The sequence below is a fragment of the Ambystoma mexicanum genome, chromosome 1q, assembly GCF_040938575.1.
Source record: "Ambystoma mexicanum isolate Mex_15411 chromosome 1q, UKY_AmexF1_1, whole genome shotgun sequence".
Lineage (NCBI taxonomy): Eukaryota > Metazoa > Chordata > Amphibia > Caudata > Ambystomatidae > Ambystoma > Ambystoma mexicanum.
The window spans coordinates 687,220,462-687,234,227 of record NC_090922.1 but is presented as its reverse complement, the minus strand read 5'-3'; the positions used below and the strand labels follow the sequence as shown (position 1 = coordinate 687,234,227).

Genomic DNA, 13,766 nt, shown 5'->3' with positions numbered 1-13,766 from the left:
TGAACTTTTGATGAGGACATCATCTACATAAGCCAGGTTACCCCTTGCACCCAGGTTGGGCATGGCCTTGTGTAGGAAAATGTTAAATTCATTGCCGGAGTTGAGGTATCCGAAGGGAGTCCGGGTCCATGTGTACTGCTGGCCCCCAAAGGTAAAAGCCAGCTTGTATTGGTCCTCCCTACTGACAGGCACAGTCCAGTATCCATTGGTCAGGTCTATTGCAGTGAATACCTGTGACCCCTGGATCTGGGCCAGCCCTTGGTCAATGTAGGGCAGAGGCCATCGGGAAGTATGGACCCGTTTGCTGAGCTCCCTGAGGTCGGCGCAGAGTCTCCACTGGCCGTTTGGCTTCAATATTCCCAGCACCGGATTATTGAAAGTGCTGTGGACTGGACGGATTATTCCCTGGGACTCAAGGTTCTTAATTATTTCAGTAAGGGACTCCATGGATGCGAGAGGCAAGAGATATTGCTTCACAAACACTGGAGTCATTCCAGGGTCCGTGGGGATTGTTGTTGTGTGGATGTCGGTGCGACCACAGTCATATGAGTCTACCGCAAAGAGATCTTGGAAATCCAAGAAAACTTGTTTCAACTTTTGCTTCTGTTCCAGAGTCACACAGGCATCAGCTAGGTTGACTCTCTCTTCCACCATCTGCCTGAAGCCTGGAAAGACTTCTGGTTTGGCTATCTCAGCGGCCTCCTCCAGCTGGGTGGAGAAGTCCCTGGTCAGAGTGCTGATTTGGACTGGAGGCCTCAGGTGGGAAAGGCAACACTCATGGACCTGGAAAATCACTTCATCCCTCCTGAAGTCACAAGTCACATCTTCCTTACCATAGGGGCAGGAAGTGTACACCAGAAAGTTCCCCCCATGCTGGGTAAAAATCCTGTCTGGTGTTGTATTGTCATCACTGTCACTGTCAAAACAGTCCTTGGGGTCCTAACAGTTCATTTCCTAAATCAATGGAAAAATGTCGGTCATCAACCGCCATTCCAATAATGGTGCCTGCGGCTAGAGTAATACTCTTTAAGTCACTGTTATCCACCTCTATTCGAATGGTGTCATGTTCTATGTTGACTAATGGTGTTGGGTTTACCCCTAACCCTTGCTGTTGGAGAGAAGCATTTAGATGTATGTAAGCATCAGGGTTTTTCAAATGTTGTCCTCTTTTAACTTTCACTTCCAGGGACCTTTCCTGGGATAGTGACTTCCTCTTTAATCTGAATTTCAACTGCATAAGGTAGCAATTGAGCTGACCTAAATGCTTTTTCTGGATCATCAAAGCCCATGGTATTATCCGCTAATCGGGACCAACCTTTGAAGTTTATTAGGTCCAAACTAATGGCAAAGCGATTGAGAATGTCACTGCCTAAGTAAAAGGCGGCAGTGACGTCTCGCACGACCCAACAATTATGGACTATGCTCTTGTTGTCAATGGAGATTTTGAGCATACACCTGCTTGGCAGGAGCTGTTTGGAATTAGGTGCTTCCAGGTCCATTTCCCATTTGTCTATCAGTTTGAATGTGGGAATGGCTGGATCTTTTGGGAGTTGGCGGAACATGGCTTCGCTGATGAAGCTCTTACCGTTGTTCACACACACTCGAGCGAGAACAGAGTCCTTCCCATCATTTTACTGAACAGGGATGAACAACTGCTCTCCAATTTGCTGAATATCAGCCAGGCTCTGAGCTGATTTCACATCTTTCTGGACTATAGGAGTGGGAGTTTCTGATTGTGGATTAGTAAAGAATTTCAGGGTGTTTCCTTCCAGTGCGGAATACCACCTTAAACTGGAAGGAAGGTTGATTTTCAGAAACTGAGAGGACCCCCCATCACGAGTCTGTTGTCCTATTGCTATTACTGTCACGTCTGGAATCTGGTTGTTCTGGAAGTGAAATTCTACTTGGTCAGATTTTTGTTCAACCATGTGGCAGGTGCCGTTTAAACTAACATGGTTGACACTCTGTTTTAATTTTATTGGTCGGCTAGTCTGGGTCCAGAGGACCTTGTTTACACAATCTATTAGGGGTGACAACCTTCTCAGGAGGTCATTCCCTAGTAAACAAGGGGTGCCCTCTGGAGTCACTACTATGACCGGGTGTTTCACCTTGTGTCGCCCGATTTTAATGTCCAAGTCTGCAGTCCCCTCAACGGGAATTTCCTTCCCGTCAAAGTTCTGTAGTTGTCCAGGAAGAGAGGTGAGAGGAATACGGTAATTCTCCCCCCTTCCGGCATTTAGTTCCTCAAAGGCCCTTTTGGACAGAAGGGTAGCTTGGGATCCAGTGTCCACCAGTGCCAAAATTGTACCCTGCCCCTGTACTTGTACCGGGGCATAGTATCTTCCCTCCTTCTCCTCAAGGGGGCACAGATAATGCACATTTTTGGACAACTGGTGGATAACTTTCTGGTTTTGGACATTGCTAGCGAAGAGATTTGGGCAGAATTCTGTGGAGAGCCTTGGGAATCTGAAAGAAAAAGTTGGCAACTGGAGATCAGAGCCATTGTGGGTTCCCCTGGTTCCGGTTCTGGTCCGCCCCCCCCTTTTTGGAGGCAGTCACCAGGATGGGTTTGAACCAGGGGATTTTGGTATTGTGGGTTCTGGGATGAGATGATGGGTGGCGGTAGCTCAGTCTCCATATCTCCCCAGTCTGGATTGGAATCCCTTGGGACCCATTTTTCTTTGGGAGGAGTTCCCCCATCTCTGAAGGAGAAGGTCCTCTGAGGATCCCTCTCCCTCAAATTGGAAGACCTGTACCTCCTCCACAAAGTGGGTCTGTTTGGGTCCTTTGTTTCTCCTTCCCCCCCTCTGCTACTTGGGAGGCGGGCTTTCAGGGGCAGGAGATTTTGTTTCCGGTTCCTGGTTTTCCAGGGGCTGTTTACAAGTTGGGAAGGAAGCTTCCTCCAAGGCTTTACACCCCCCTTCCCCTTGTGCCTCCTCCCTGGGAACCAGTGTGTTATTGGGGTGCTGCCCCCGTCATTGTTCTGGAGTACCAGGTCCAGAGTTTGGGGCATTCTGCGGTGGCACGCTCATCTGAGGGTTCTGTTGAGCCCTCAGTATGTGACCCAGATCCCGTGCCATATTTTGGACCTGGCGCTGTAACTGGGAAACCCGGTCAGGCTGATTTTCTCCCCGGGGCTCTATTTTCTCCCCTGGGCTGATCCCGGGAAGGGTAGCTATCCCTTCTCTGGTAGTACCCCTGGTTGGGAAGATTTTGGTACCCCTCAACCCTTGGCCTCCTCTTTCCCGGATTAGGTTGTCTGAGCTCAGGGAATTGGGGAAAGAAGATGATTTTGGGGCTGGAAATTGGGTGGATACCTGGGGAAAAAGTTCTGCCCAGGATTTGGAGAATTTCTGCCCTCCTGGGGGAAGTTAGGAGGGAAGTTCCCTGGATCAGGTGCTTGGCTGCATCCCCCCCCTGGGCTGGAGGAGTCCACACATAACCCAGGATTGGTCGGTTTCCCTTATAGCGGGGACTTACATAGTCAGGGGAGCGGGGGACCCCATTTGTGGGACTACCTCCTCGACTCCCTGTCTGTGACTGGCCCGAGGGCCTTCTGGGCTGTGAATTATTAGGTGCAGGTAGGTTTTTAGGCCCCCCCATCTCCAAATCCAAAACGGGGGTGACCCTTTACCTCTGCCACCTTGGCAGCAGCTGGGGTGCTGTTGGTTTTGGGATTTTTCTGGGTATTGCTTTTATTTTCTATGGGCTTCTGCACCTCATAGATCCGGGTAGCCTGTTCAATGACCCAGTCTAAAGATATTTTCTCATGAAAATCTCTCACGAGCTGGGTCATTATATATTTGGGCAAGGCATGGAAAAATGTATTGACAAATTCTCTGCTGTCTGTGCGCACCCTGCTGGTGGTCTGCGCAAAGGCACGTTTCAGTTCTTGCACGAATTCTTGTGGGGCCTGATCCTCCCCACATTGCAAATTGTAGGCTGCCTTGCGAGCCTCTTGAGGATTGCTGTGAACAGAAAAATGTTTCAAGATGGCCGCCTTATAGGTGGACCATCTTAAATGATTTTGGTCCTCCAGCCCCGCAAAGAAACTGGAGTATTCTGGTGAGAAGGTCCACTTTACATATTGAATACAGCTTTGGCTGTCCTTCAGATGGAAAGTCTCCATCATTTGCTCGTAAAGCTCCAAGTGTTCCCAAACAGAATACTTGGCGTTCTTGTGATAAGGCGTGATGACACTCCTTATTGCCTTTATTTGCTTCAATGGGTCCTTAAGCAAGGCCCTTTTTGCCTTATTGGCCTTTTTGGTTCGGGTAACCCTGGTCCATTCATCCTCTGACTCAGAGGCACTGCTCCCAGAGGTTCCTGTCTGATCTTCCAGGTTTTCCCGGATTCTGCGAGCCTGGGATTGGCTAGCAGAATGTGGGGACCTGGTCTCCTGTGTCCTGCGCCGTTCAGAGGAGTCTTCAGATTCCTCCTTGCTGCCAGGATTTGATGGGTACCCCCCCACTGACCTAACTGGGCAGAAGTTTTCAGGATGCCCTTAATGGGCCTATTCTCCTGGGGTTCCCCACTAAATTGCACTGTGCTTGGGTGCCCATACCCGGATGCCCGCCCATCAATTCCTGGGAGGTACTGGCCTATGAGCCCCATGCTTCTGGCTGGATAGTAATCTGCCATCCCTGTGGCCCGGTGCTCATGTGCGCCAGGGGACATGGGGGTGGCAGAGTCCAGGGACTGAGCGAGATAAAGGCCTCTGGTACTAGGGCTCCTGAGGTTATGCTCAGGAGTTTCCCTTTCCCAGCGAACCTGGTCTCTATCCGCCCCTGCTCCCTGTTGCAATGCAAGAGCCTGCGCCTTCAGTTCCTCAGTTAAGGCCTTACTAGACTCTATCAGTCTCTCCTACATCGCTAACTGTTGTTGGAGCCTATCATTGTGCTGGCAGAGAGCCTCATTCTCTCTCTGCGTTTCCTGATTGGTCCTGGAGCACTGGGCCAGTCTTTGCTGCAGGAGGGTTACCTCCTGAGTCCCATCCCTACTGGCTTGCTCCTGTCTTGCCAGAGCCTCCTCCACCCTCCTGGTGTGCTAAAGCAAGTCCTGGTGTTCTTTTTGGAGGTCACCCAGTCCCTGGAGGGCCAGGTGATTTTCTTCCATTTTCCTTTTTAAGTGGCAGACTTCCTGGCCTAAGGTATCGCTTTCCTGACTAAGAGCCTGCATATGTGCCGCCAGGTCGTCCCTTTGCCTTTGGAAGGCACCAGTTTTCTGGCGCTCCTGGTCAAACTCTGCCTGGGTATCCAGGTCTTTCAAAATCAGTTTATTGCTCTCTGCCTTCACCCTATCTAGGTGGCTTTGCAGGGTGACTACCTGCTCAGCACATGCCCTATTGAAGTCTAACTGTTGCTCCAGCTTTTTCTGGCTCTGCAGTAGGGAGTCCAAACCTTCTTGGTACTCCTTCTGCAAGGCCAGAAATCTGGTATCCTGGTCCGCCTTTTCCTGTTGCAGCACATCCATATCCTCCTTTATTTTAGTGATGTACCGTCTGCTGTCATTTTCTGACTCCTGGCTCCTGAGCAGCCTCTGCTCAGAAGAGTCCAGATCAGATTGGGCCTTCTGTAATGCCAGCAGTTGCCTACTCGCCAGATCTTGGCCTTCAGCACATTTGTCCTGCATGGCTCCCATATGTAAATATAAATATGTCGCTACCCTGGCAATCTTGTTGTGCTCATCCTTGGCCTTAGGGGCCATGTATAGTTCACTCAGGGCCACATGTAGGGGACCCTGATCTCCCCATGTATCTGACCCTGTTTCAGTGACCTGTTGCGCCATTGCCTGCAACTAGACCGTTTGGTCCTGATGAGTCCACTCACCTCTCACAAATAGCTTATGTAAGAAGAGCTCTCTGGCTATTTTCATATCTACCAAGGTCGTCATTCTGGAATTTGAGTTCCTTCCTGAATTACAGAAGTTTGTATTTTTTTTTGCAAAACAGACCTTTTCCTTAGAGCGTTCCTTTGAGGAGTGCTTTACAGCGTAACACAGCGTGGTGATCCGACCGGATATGTGTATCTGGTCAGCTGGCACACTGTATTAATCTGCACAAGTGATAGATCTAACCCAAACGTCCAGCTCGAGCCCCTACTTTGTAAGAGGATTCAATCCAGCACTACAGCTAAGTCAATGCCTAGTCTGGGATACTGAATGGAAACCCTTATTGATATATATTTATGTCCAGTTCATGAGTTCTGGATGACTACCCCTATATAACACCCCTCTCTTGGAACCCCCCTGACCCCACTGAGCCAAGAAGTAGTTCTGTTTTGCAAGTTTAAACGGTTTATTTGAGAATGTAAACAATATATATATCACACTTTATAATAAATTAATAATTAATATCACACTTCAGAACATGAGCAGTTAACAACAATGGGTAATGTTCTACTAATAAACTGATTTGATTACCCAGGAGTAGTATAAAGGATGAGGTAGCACGCTTGGGAATAGGAACAGAAGAATAAGGTGGTAGAGAATGCTTTATCTAGTTTCAGATGGATGCAATGTTGAATGAAAATGCAATACAGAAAATACTCAATATGATTTCAACAAAACAATGTAATCACTTTCCTCTGGCAATCCACTCCCCCCTTTATGCAATGCAAGGAAATGGAAGGAAAGCACACTGTTCTCAGAAATGCAATCAAATGTAATTCAGTTCACCCCAGCAAGCTTAGACTACAGAAGTTTGAAACACAGGCCCAAAATGCTTTTATATGTGCTGGCAATGAAGTGAGGAATATGCTGAAAATGGTTTTAATTCCCTTTAGGAGGTTCATGGTGAATGAAATATACTTGGGATGAGGTCAGGCTCACTTTTGCAAGGATCTAGGGATGGTTCTTAAGAGGCAAACGAAATTTAGCAGTTCAGGCAAAAGCAGCTATCTTTTTACAAGTAAAGAAATCGGGCCAAATCGCAAATCACGGCAAAAAGGAGTAGCAAGTCAGTTCTAAGCTTGTTGAAAAGCTGAGATTCTAAGCTTTCAGCGGAAAGTTAAACCAAGTTCCTAGCCAAACGGTTCCAGAGATACGGACGATTAAATAAAGGTAGTTTTTCGGATTTGAAATTTTAAAAGTTCAAAGCAACAGGTTACAGCTTGCAGCTAGAAAATGACAGGTGACAGCTTTGCAAATGACAGGTGACAGGAAGCAGTTCTGGTTAGATTAAAATAGATTGAATTATATTATTTTAACTAAGAGATTGGTTCTGCACAGTTCTGCTAGGTACTCACAATATATTTTGAAATAAGCCTCGCCACGGATCTGGTCAGGTTTTGGACTGGACTCCGGTTCTGGTCTCGGCACTTCACAGTGATCTGGGTCAGCTCTCTGGTTCTGCTCACAGCGGTCTGGGTCACTCTGGATCTCTGGCCTCTGGTTCTGGATACTGGATGTAACACTGCTTTCTGGGTAATGCTACAGGTTCTGGAGAAAGATGGATTTGAAGTCTGGATCTCTGGATGTGAAGTTGTCGGTCAGCATGCTCCGCGGCAAATGGAATTGAATGTCCCTACCTGTCCCAGCAGTCTCTTTTTATGTGTTTTGAAAGTGGGTGGAGAGGCTAACTTTCTAGGCCCAACCCCTTCAGAGTTCTGATAGGTTGGAGAATTCTTTGCGTTCTCACTGGAGAGCAGGATTGTGTGTCAGAATGATGTCATTTAATGGCTTGCAGAAAGGACACTCCCCTGTCAAATTGCACACAAATCTATATTTGATCAAAATACACATTTCTCAAATACATAGTGGTTTGTCATTGCATGTACATATTACCTATCACATGAGGTATACTCTGTTCAAACTCTGCTCTTCCTGAGGGCTTGCATTAAAAAATGGCAACTTATTTTCGATTTTAGTGGGTTATGCAACCTTGGTTCTTCATTAAAAATTATACACATATACACGGCCTGTCCTTACATACTCCAGTAAATTCCCATGTCTCTAGCTTAAACACAGAGTCTGTAGTATCCATAAATAGCGGGGTTTTGCCCCAGAACATCACACAAATTCCCAACGCGTCTTAAAACGTGCACAGAAAATTCACAAGAATTATGGTATCATTTAAATAATTTTTACAAGTCCGCACTGTGAGTTATACATCTTTCTTAGAATCATATTCTGGCCAACAGGGGTGTGTCTTTTCAGGTCACATGGTGTAGAAACCAGTTTATCCAGTTTCTGCCAAGCTCAGAGACCCTGCCCCTCCCAGCTTCTGCCAAGAGGAAGCTATTTTACGGTCCCCCTAATAAACCATCTGCCTGGGCCCTGGAAGGCCCATTGTTCAAGAGGAAGCCATTTATGGCCCCCCCCCAATAAACCCTCTGCCTGGGTCCTTTGTTTAGCCTCTACCAGTCCCTTGGTAATTCAGTCAGAGAAGGGTAACCTCCCCTCAGAATGCAGCCAGGCCTGAGAACTGCTGTGGATCCAGTTTCACTCCAATTGGGGGGAAGTTGTCGGGCAGAATCCAGTTCCTTAAGCCAGGCCCCAGCTACTGTCACTTTTAGTTACCCAGTTTTCTGCATTCAAATAAAACTAACAATTTTTACACATGCAGCTGGAATGCTGATTCTAAGTTCAAAACTATGACATTTTAACAGTGACAAACTATGTGGCAGTCATAAGTCTGTCCCTCAGTTTATTTACACATTTCGATTTTTGGTAATTTTAAATCCAGTTTCAGTTTAAGCCGCTGCAGACCTGCAGAGCTCAGCCAGTCTTGTTATAAACCTTCAAGTCACTTCAGAATATAACTTTACATTGTATCCACCTCTTAGTAAGTCTTTCTTTGGCCTGCTTTGGGTTCATTTATTCAGTTTTACACAAATGTCTGGTGTTGTTTTAAAACACCGGCTTTCTGATAGTGGTGAGTACTGGTAATGCAACCATTTTGGGGTTTAAGAAAATGAATTCCCCACAGTTCTAGGTTGCTTTTGGCAATCAGCATTGCCATTCCCAATGGTTTCAGGCTACTGTGTGGGTAGTCCAATGGTGGTTTTAGGCAGTGCCCTTCTTTGCCCATAACATCGGCAAAAATGGGTGGCAGCCTATTCTTCATGCATTTCCCTGGGCATTTTCTGGGAAGCTCTGGCCATCATGATGTTTTCAATGCCAGTAATGCACAAGTTTTTTTTTTTTTGGTAGGGCTCGGATGCATGGGTAAAAACATCCCACAAGGGCCCTCAAGAAACTGAGAGATGTTTTTACTGATTAACTCATGGTGACCAAAGGCCCATGTCTTCTGCTATTTGGCATCTCTTATTCTCATGGGACACATGAGGCCGAATCCGCCTGTTACCACAATGCAAGGACAGGAAGATAAATTGATTTATAAAATGCATTTTCAATTGGAAAACCAATTGGAACGCTTTTTATATCAGTCCCAATATGTCTCTGCAACCCACTAACGGAGAGGTTAAAATGTGCACCATTCAGCAATGGCTGAGCAATGATTGTGGCTTGAGGACACATTTGCTGTCGTTTTTAAGACATAGGGCCTCATTTCGAGTGGGGCGGTTAGGGATACTGGGCACCGGTAAGGAGACCGGTGCCAGTAATCCCTTACCGCCCAATTTCGAGGTCCCTTAGCGGGAACCGTAAAGGATGTGTGGTCTGACCACACGTCCTTTGCGGGTCCCGCTAAGGGACCAAGGCGCTAATAACGGGCCTGCTATTCGCAGGCCCGTTATTAGCGCCCTCCCCATTCCCATTGAGCCCTATGGGGGCTCAAATGGGAATGGGGAATGGTTGCTGGAATGGGGATTTACCGGGTCCTCCAGGGTCGGAATGACCTGGTAAAGCCCCATTCAACCAGACTGGACCCGGACCCGGTATGGGAGGCAGCCATGGTGCTAAGAGCATCATGTCTACCGCCCAACTCGGAATGACCCCCACAGGGCCGCATTACAAGTTTTCCTGTCCGGTAACAATGGGCCGGCAAGCTACCAGCACTGTGGTTACCGGACCGCCAAACTATGAGTACTGCTCGCGTGTTCTTTTCCGCCTGCCTGGTCTGACCTGGTGGGCGGACTGGTACCCGCGAGCAGACCTTGCAGGATGCACCGGCACCATTCATGAATGGTGGCGGTGCATCCGGCCTCCCCACTCCCATGGGAATGGGGTGTAATAATTACCGGCAACAGGTAATGGGGATTTAACGGTTCTGCTGGGGCTGTAATGCCCCGGTAAGTCCCTATTGCTGGGTGTCGGTAAATTCATGACTCCGGCATGGCTACCACCAGGGTCATAATGACCCCCATTGACTTATGAAATCCTGAACATGTTCATTAATTTAGTATTATATATGAAACTATGCACACATTTTCAGAAATAGCATGGAAAATTATAAGCCGTTTAGTAAGTTACATGCATGAAATCATAAATGACAAAACCGTTTTCACAGATATTCTAAAACTTTATTACCTTGGTGAAATAATTAAAGCAGGACCTATATGAGGTTTTGTGTTTCGTTTAATTGATTGCCAGATGGTTTTGGGTGCCTAAGGACCTAAACTCCCAGTTTTTCAGAAGTTGAGGAGAATAAATGCAGAGGAGTTAAGTTAGTTGAGATGAGATTTGATCAGTGTTGCCACTCGTGACATTTTCGCTATTGTCTCCTCTATATTCCGGTGTTGACATCTCGTATTCTCCTGCAGCTCCGTCAAGTGGCAGCAGCTCGAGCATGGACGCCATCATGAATACTTATACGTCACTGCCTCAGCAGCAGCTCCTGGTGATTGAGCAGAATATGTACAACTCCGATCCCTTTCGACAAGGACTCACCCCACCACAAATGCCAGGAGACCACATGCACCCTTACGGTAAACAAGCACTTGATCCGCTGTTCTGGTCTAGAACTCTTGGCAGCGGACGATGGAGGATGTATGTGTGAAATGTGGCTAGACTTGAATCTGGAAAATGCGGCTTTGTGTACATTCAGAAATGTTGGAAAGGGAATTGAGCAGAAAGTGAGAAAGCAATTTAAATTCTATGAACAAGACACCCATCAATGCACACTTAATGGAAGTTTAGGACACCAAAATAATTGAACTAAACCACTAAAAGATAGAAATTATTTCCACGAAAGAGGGGCACCTGAAATGATATGGCTTGATAATCTGGACTATGAAAAACGAAAACAATTAAAACATTATCCAAATCCATCTGGCATCTTTTCCCAGAATGTATACAGATTTTGCAGAAAATGCATGATTTAAAGCCATTGGGTGCAATGAAAGCATGAATCTCCATGGATTCAGTTAACACGGTTTACCCACTCTCTGTAGATGCACTCTAAGGCACCTCATTTTCACCACTAGTTTTAATTATTCAAATATATTTATGGCATTGTAGTAAAGTGCTAATGCTTCACAGAGAAAGTGAGAGAGAGAGACTGTGTCTGTGTGTGCATGTGTGTGTGTGTGTGTGTGTGTGCGCAAAATAATGCATTTTCGAAAGGGCTTTCTTGATCCAGTCTGCATGCGGCCTTCACTTGAAGGCTTTCCTGAGTTTGAGATGCGAGGATCGTGGAAAACGGCAAAACCGCAGAAATTCCACAGCGGCGCTCTGCCAAAAGACCGCACAGTTGCCACGGGCAAAGTTGCTACTTTTGGGAAATGTGCTTTGGAATTGATTAGCAGAAAATATGGGCCATGCAGGCTTTGAAACCTGAACCTTGTGATGTGAAATTCCAGGCCTCCTCCGACTAAAATGCTGTGATGGATGCATTCTGCTACAGGTACCAGCTCCCCTCCCCCAACATGTGTAACACAAATGCATTGATTCCCTATTGAGGGTCCCTAAAATACCACTGCATAGTGAATTGTGATCCCATGTCAACTGCAGCAAAGCATTTGAGGAAATGTGGAGAGACGGTCCAATATGGACGCTTTACTGACTTCACCTGTTCTGATTTTTCAGGCAATGAGACGCTTTTCCATGATATGGATAGTGACTGCACTTCGCTCGCTAACCTGGGAGACTGTTTCCTGACATCTTCCGAGATTGGTTCAATACAAGGAAGAGTGGGAAACCCAATTGATCATCTCTACTCCATGCAGAATTCCTATTTCACCTCCTGAATTCCTCTCTGGAGCCCTGGCTGATCATCTGAAAGAATGTGGACATTAGAGACCATGGTTATTTATGTCATCTCAATTGCGGGAAAGGCTGCCAATGTGTCATGGCTCGGCCTTTCCAAAGAGTGGTTTGCATATGCAATGGCTTAGTGTACTAGATCCAGTAGTAAGGAATGCCGTTAGAGACAATGGTATATGCATTGCAGTCTCAGAGATGACGTAACGCAGAGTACACCATGGCAAAGAATAGGCCATTCCACACATCAAACTGGAAGACGTCTGGCTATGAATTGAGACCGCCATAGCAGCTGTTTATTTTATTTTTTATTTATTTAGTTAGTATTATAAAGTTAACATATGCCAACATTTAATACAAAATTGATCACAATAAAATAAAAAAAGAAACATCATATGAGTACAGTAGAATCATGAGAATGTTAACAGCAGCTTGTTATTGCATAATGATGTATGACTTGGGTGTACTGCAAAGTTAACTTTGTGTTCAATGCAAACTATTTAATGACGCGCTTAGGTTCACTTAAGTTATAAAGAATAATTTACTATTTTAAAACATATATCAGTGTGGCATTACTCTGTTGGCAATATAACGTGCCGATTAAGTTAAAATGTTTTGATACTTTCTGTAAACTAATACACAGTCACCTGATCATTGAAGTCACCCTTTGGATTGCCCTGATTAAACAGTAAGCAGATAAACCATGTATGCCTTTATTCAGATCAATAACATGTAGGTCATTGTTACTTCAAAGCCTTGGATTGGGATGATTTGATATGGATCATGTTTACAGATGGGTATCTTTCTATCCCTTGGACAGGATGGGCGGTTTGAACCGACCCAGCATATTGCTGTCTTGACTAAGGATCATTTCCCAGATTTAGGTCTGCCACTCAGAAGTCTTGTGCCTTAGGTTCTCCATTTGACTTGCATTGGTTATTGTGTGTGTTGAGTGAGTCCTCTTATTCTAGAGTTCATTCTCCTTCTTTTTTCAGACTGGAGAGTATTGCCCTAAAAAGAAACATATCGTTTCAGCTGGGGCTAGAGCTCGTGGGTCGGCAACCTTTGGCTCTCCAGATGTTTCGGACTACAACTTCCATTCCACCTAGCCAGCATGGCCAGTGGTAAGGGATCATGGGAGCTGTAGCCCAAAATATCTGGAGAGCCAAAGGTTGCATAACCTGCTATAGCTGAATGCAAGATCAATTCAGACCCCTCTTGAAAAAATAGGTGTCGCCTTTACAAAACGTGTGTCTGAAAAAATGCAAAGACTTTCTTTTAAAATGTGTTGGATCAGATATTTCAAAAGTTAGTGATAACACACCTGGTAATAACTAATCCAGTTTGCTTGTAGAAATAGATCTTGGACATTGTTTTTCAGGGAGACGGAACTTGTAAGATGTCAATGGGGGTCATTCTGAGTTGGGCGGTAAGGGATACCGGGCACCGGTAAGGAGGCCGTGCCGGTAATCCCTTACCGCCCAATTCCGAGGTCCCTTAGCGGGAACCGTAAAGGACGTGTGGTCTGACCACACCATCGGTGTAACTGATATGGGCCATTAATACAATGGAAACCACATTGTTTGTCAAAGAAAGATATTGAAATAACTCACTGCACTTTTCTCACCTTCTAAATTATGCCTGCAGTTTTTTAAATATACCTGAAA

General features: G+C 46.0%; 1 protein-coding gene across 2 annotated transcripts in view; it reads left to right on the top strand.

Moving 5' to 3' along the window:
- Positions 1 to 12,800, top strand: part of LMX1A (LIM homeobox transcription factor 1 alpha) — an 875,614-nt gene extending 862,814 nt beyond the window's left edge. For both annotated transcript variants that reach the window (XM_069641283.1, XM_069641284.1), the window contains 2 exons: positions 10,662 to 10,826; positions 11,926 to 12,800. In XM_069641283.1, coding sequence (XP_069497384.1) covers positions 10,662 to 10,826; positions 11,926 to 12,086 — 326 coding nt within the window. In that variant the 3' untranslated portion in view covers positions 12,087 to 12,800. The remainder of the gene's footprint in view (positions 1 to 10,661; positions 10,827 to 11,925) is intronic.
- The last annotated feature ends 966 nt before the right edge of the window (positions 12,801 to 13,766 follow it).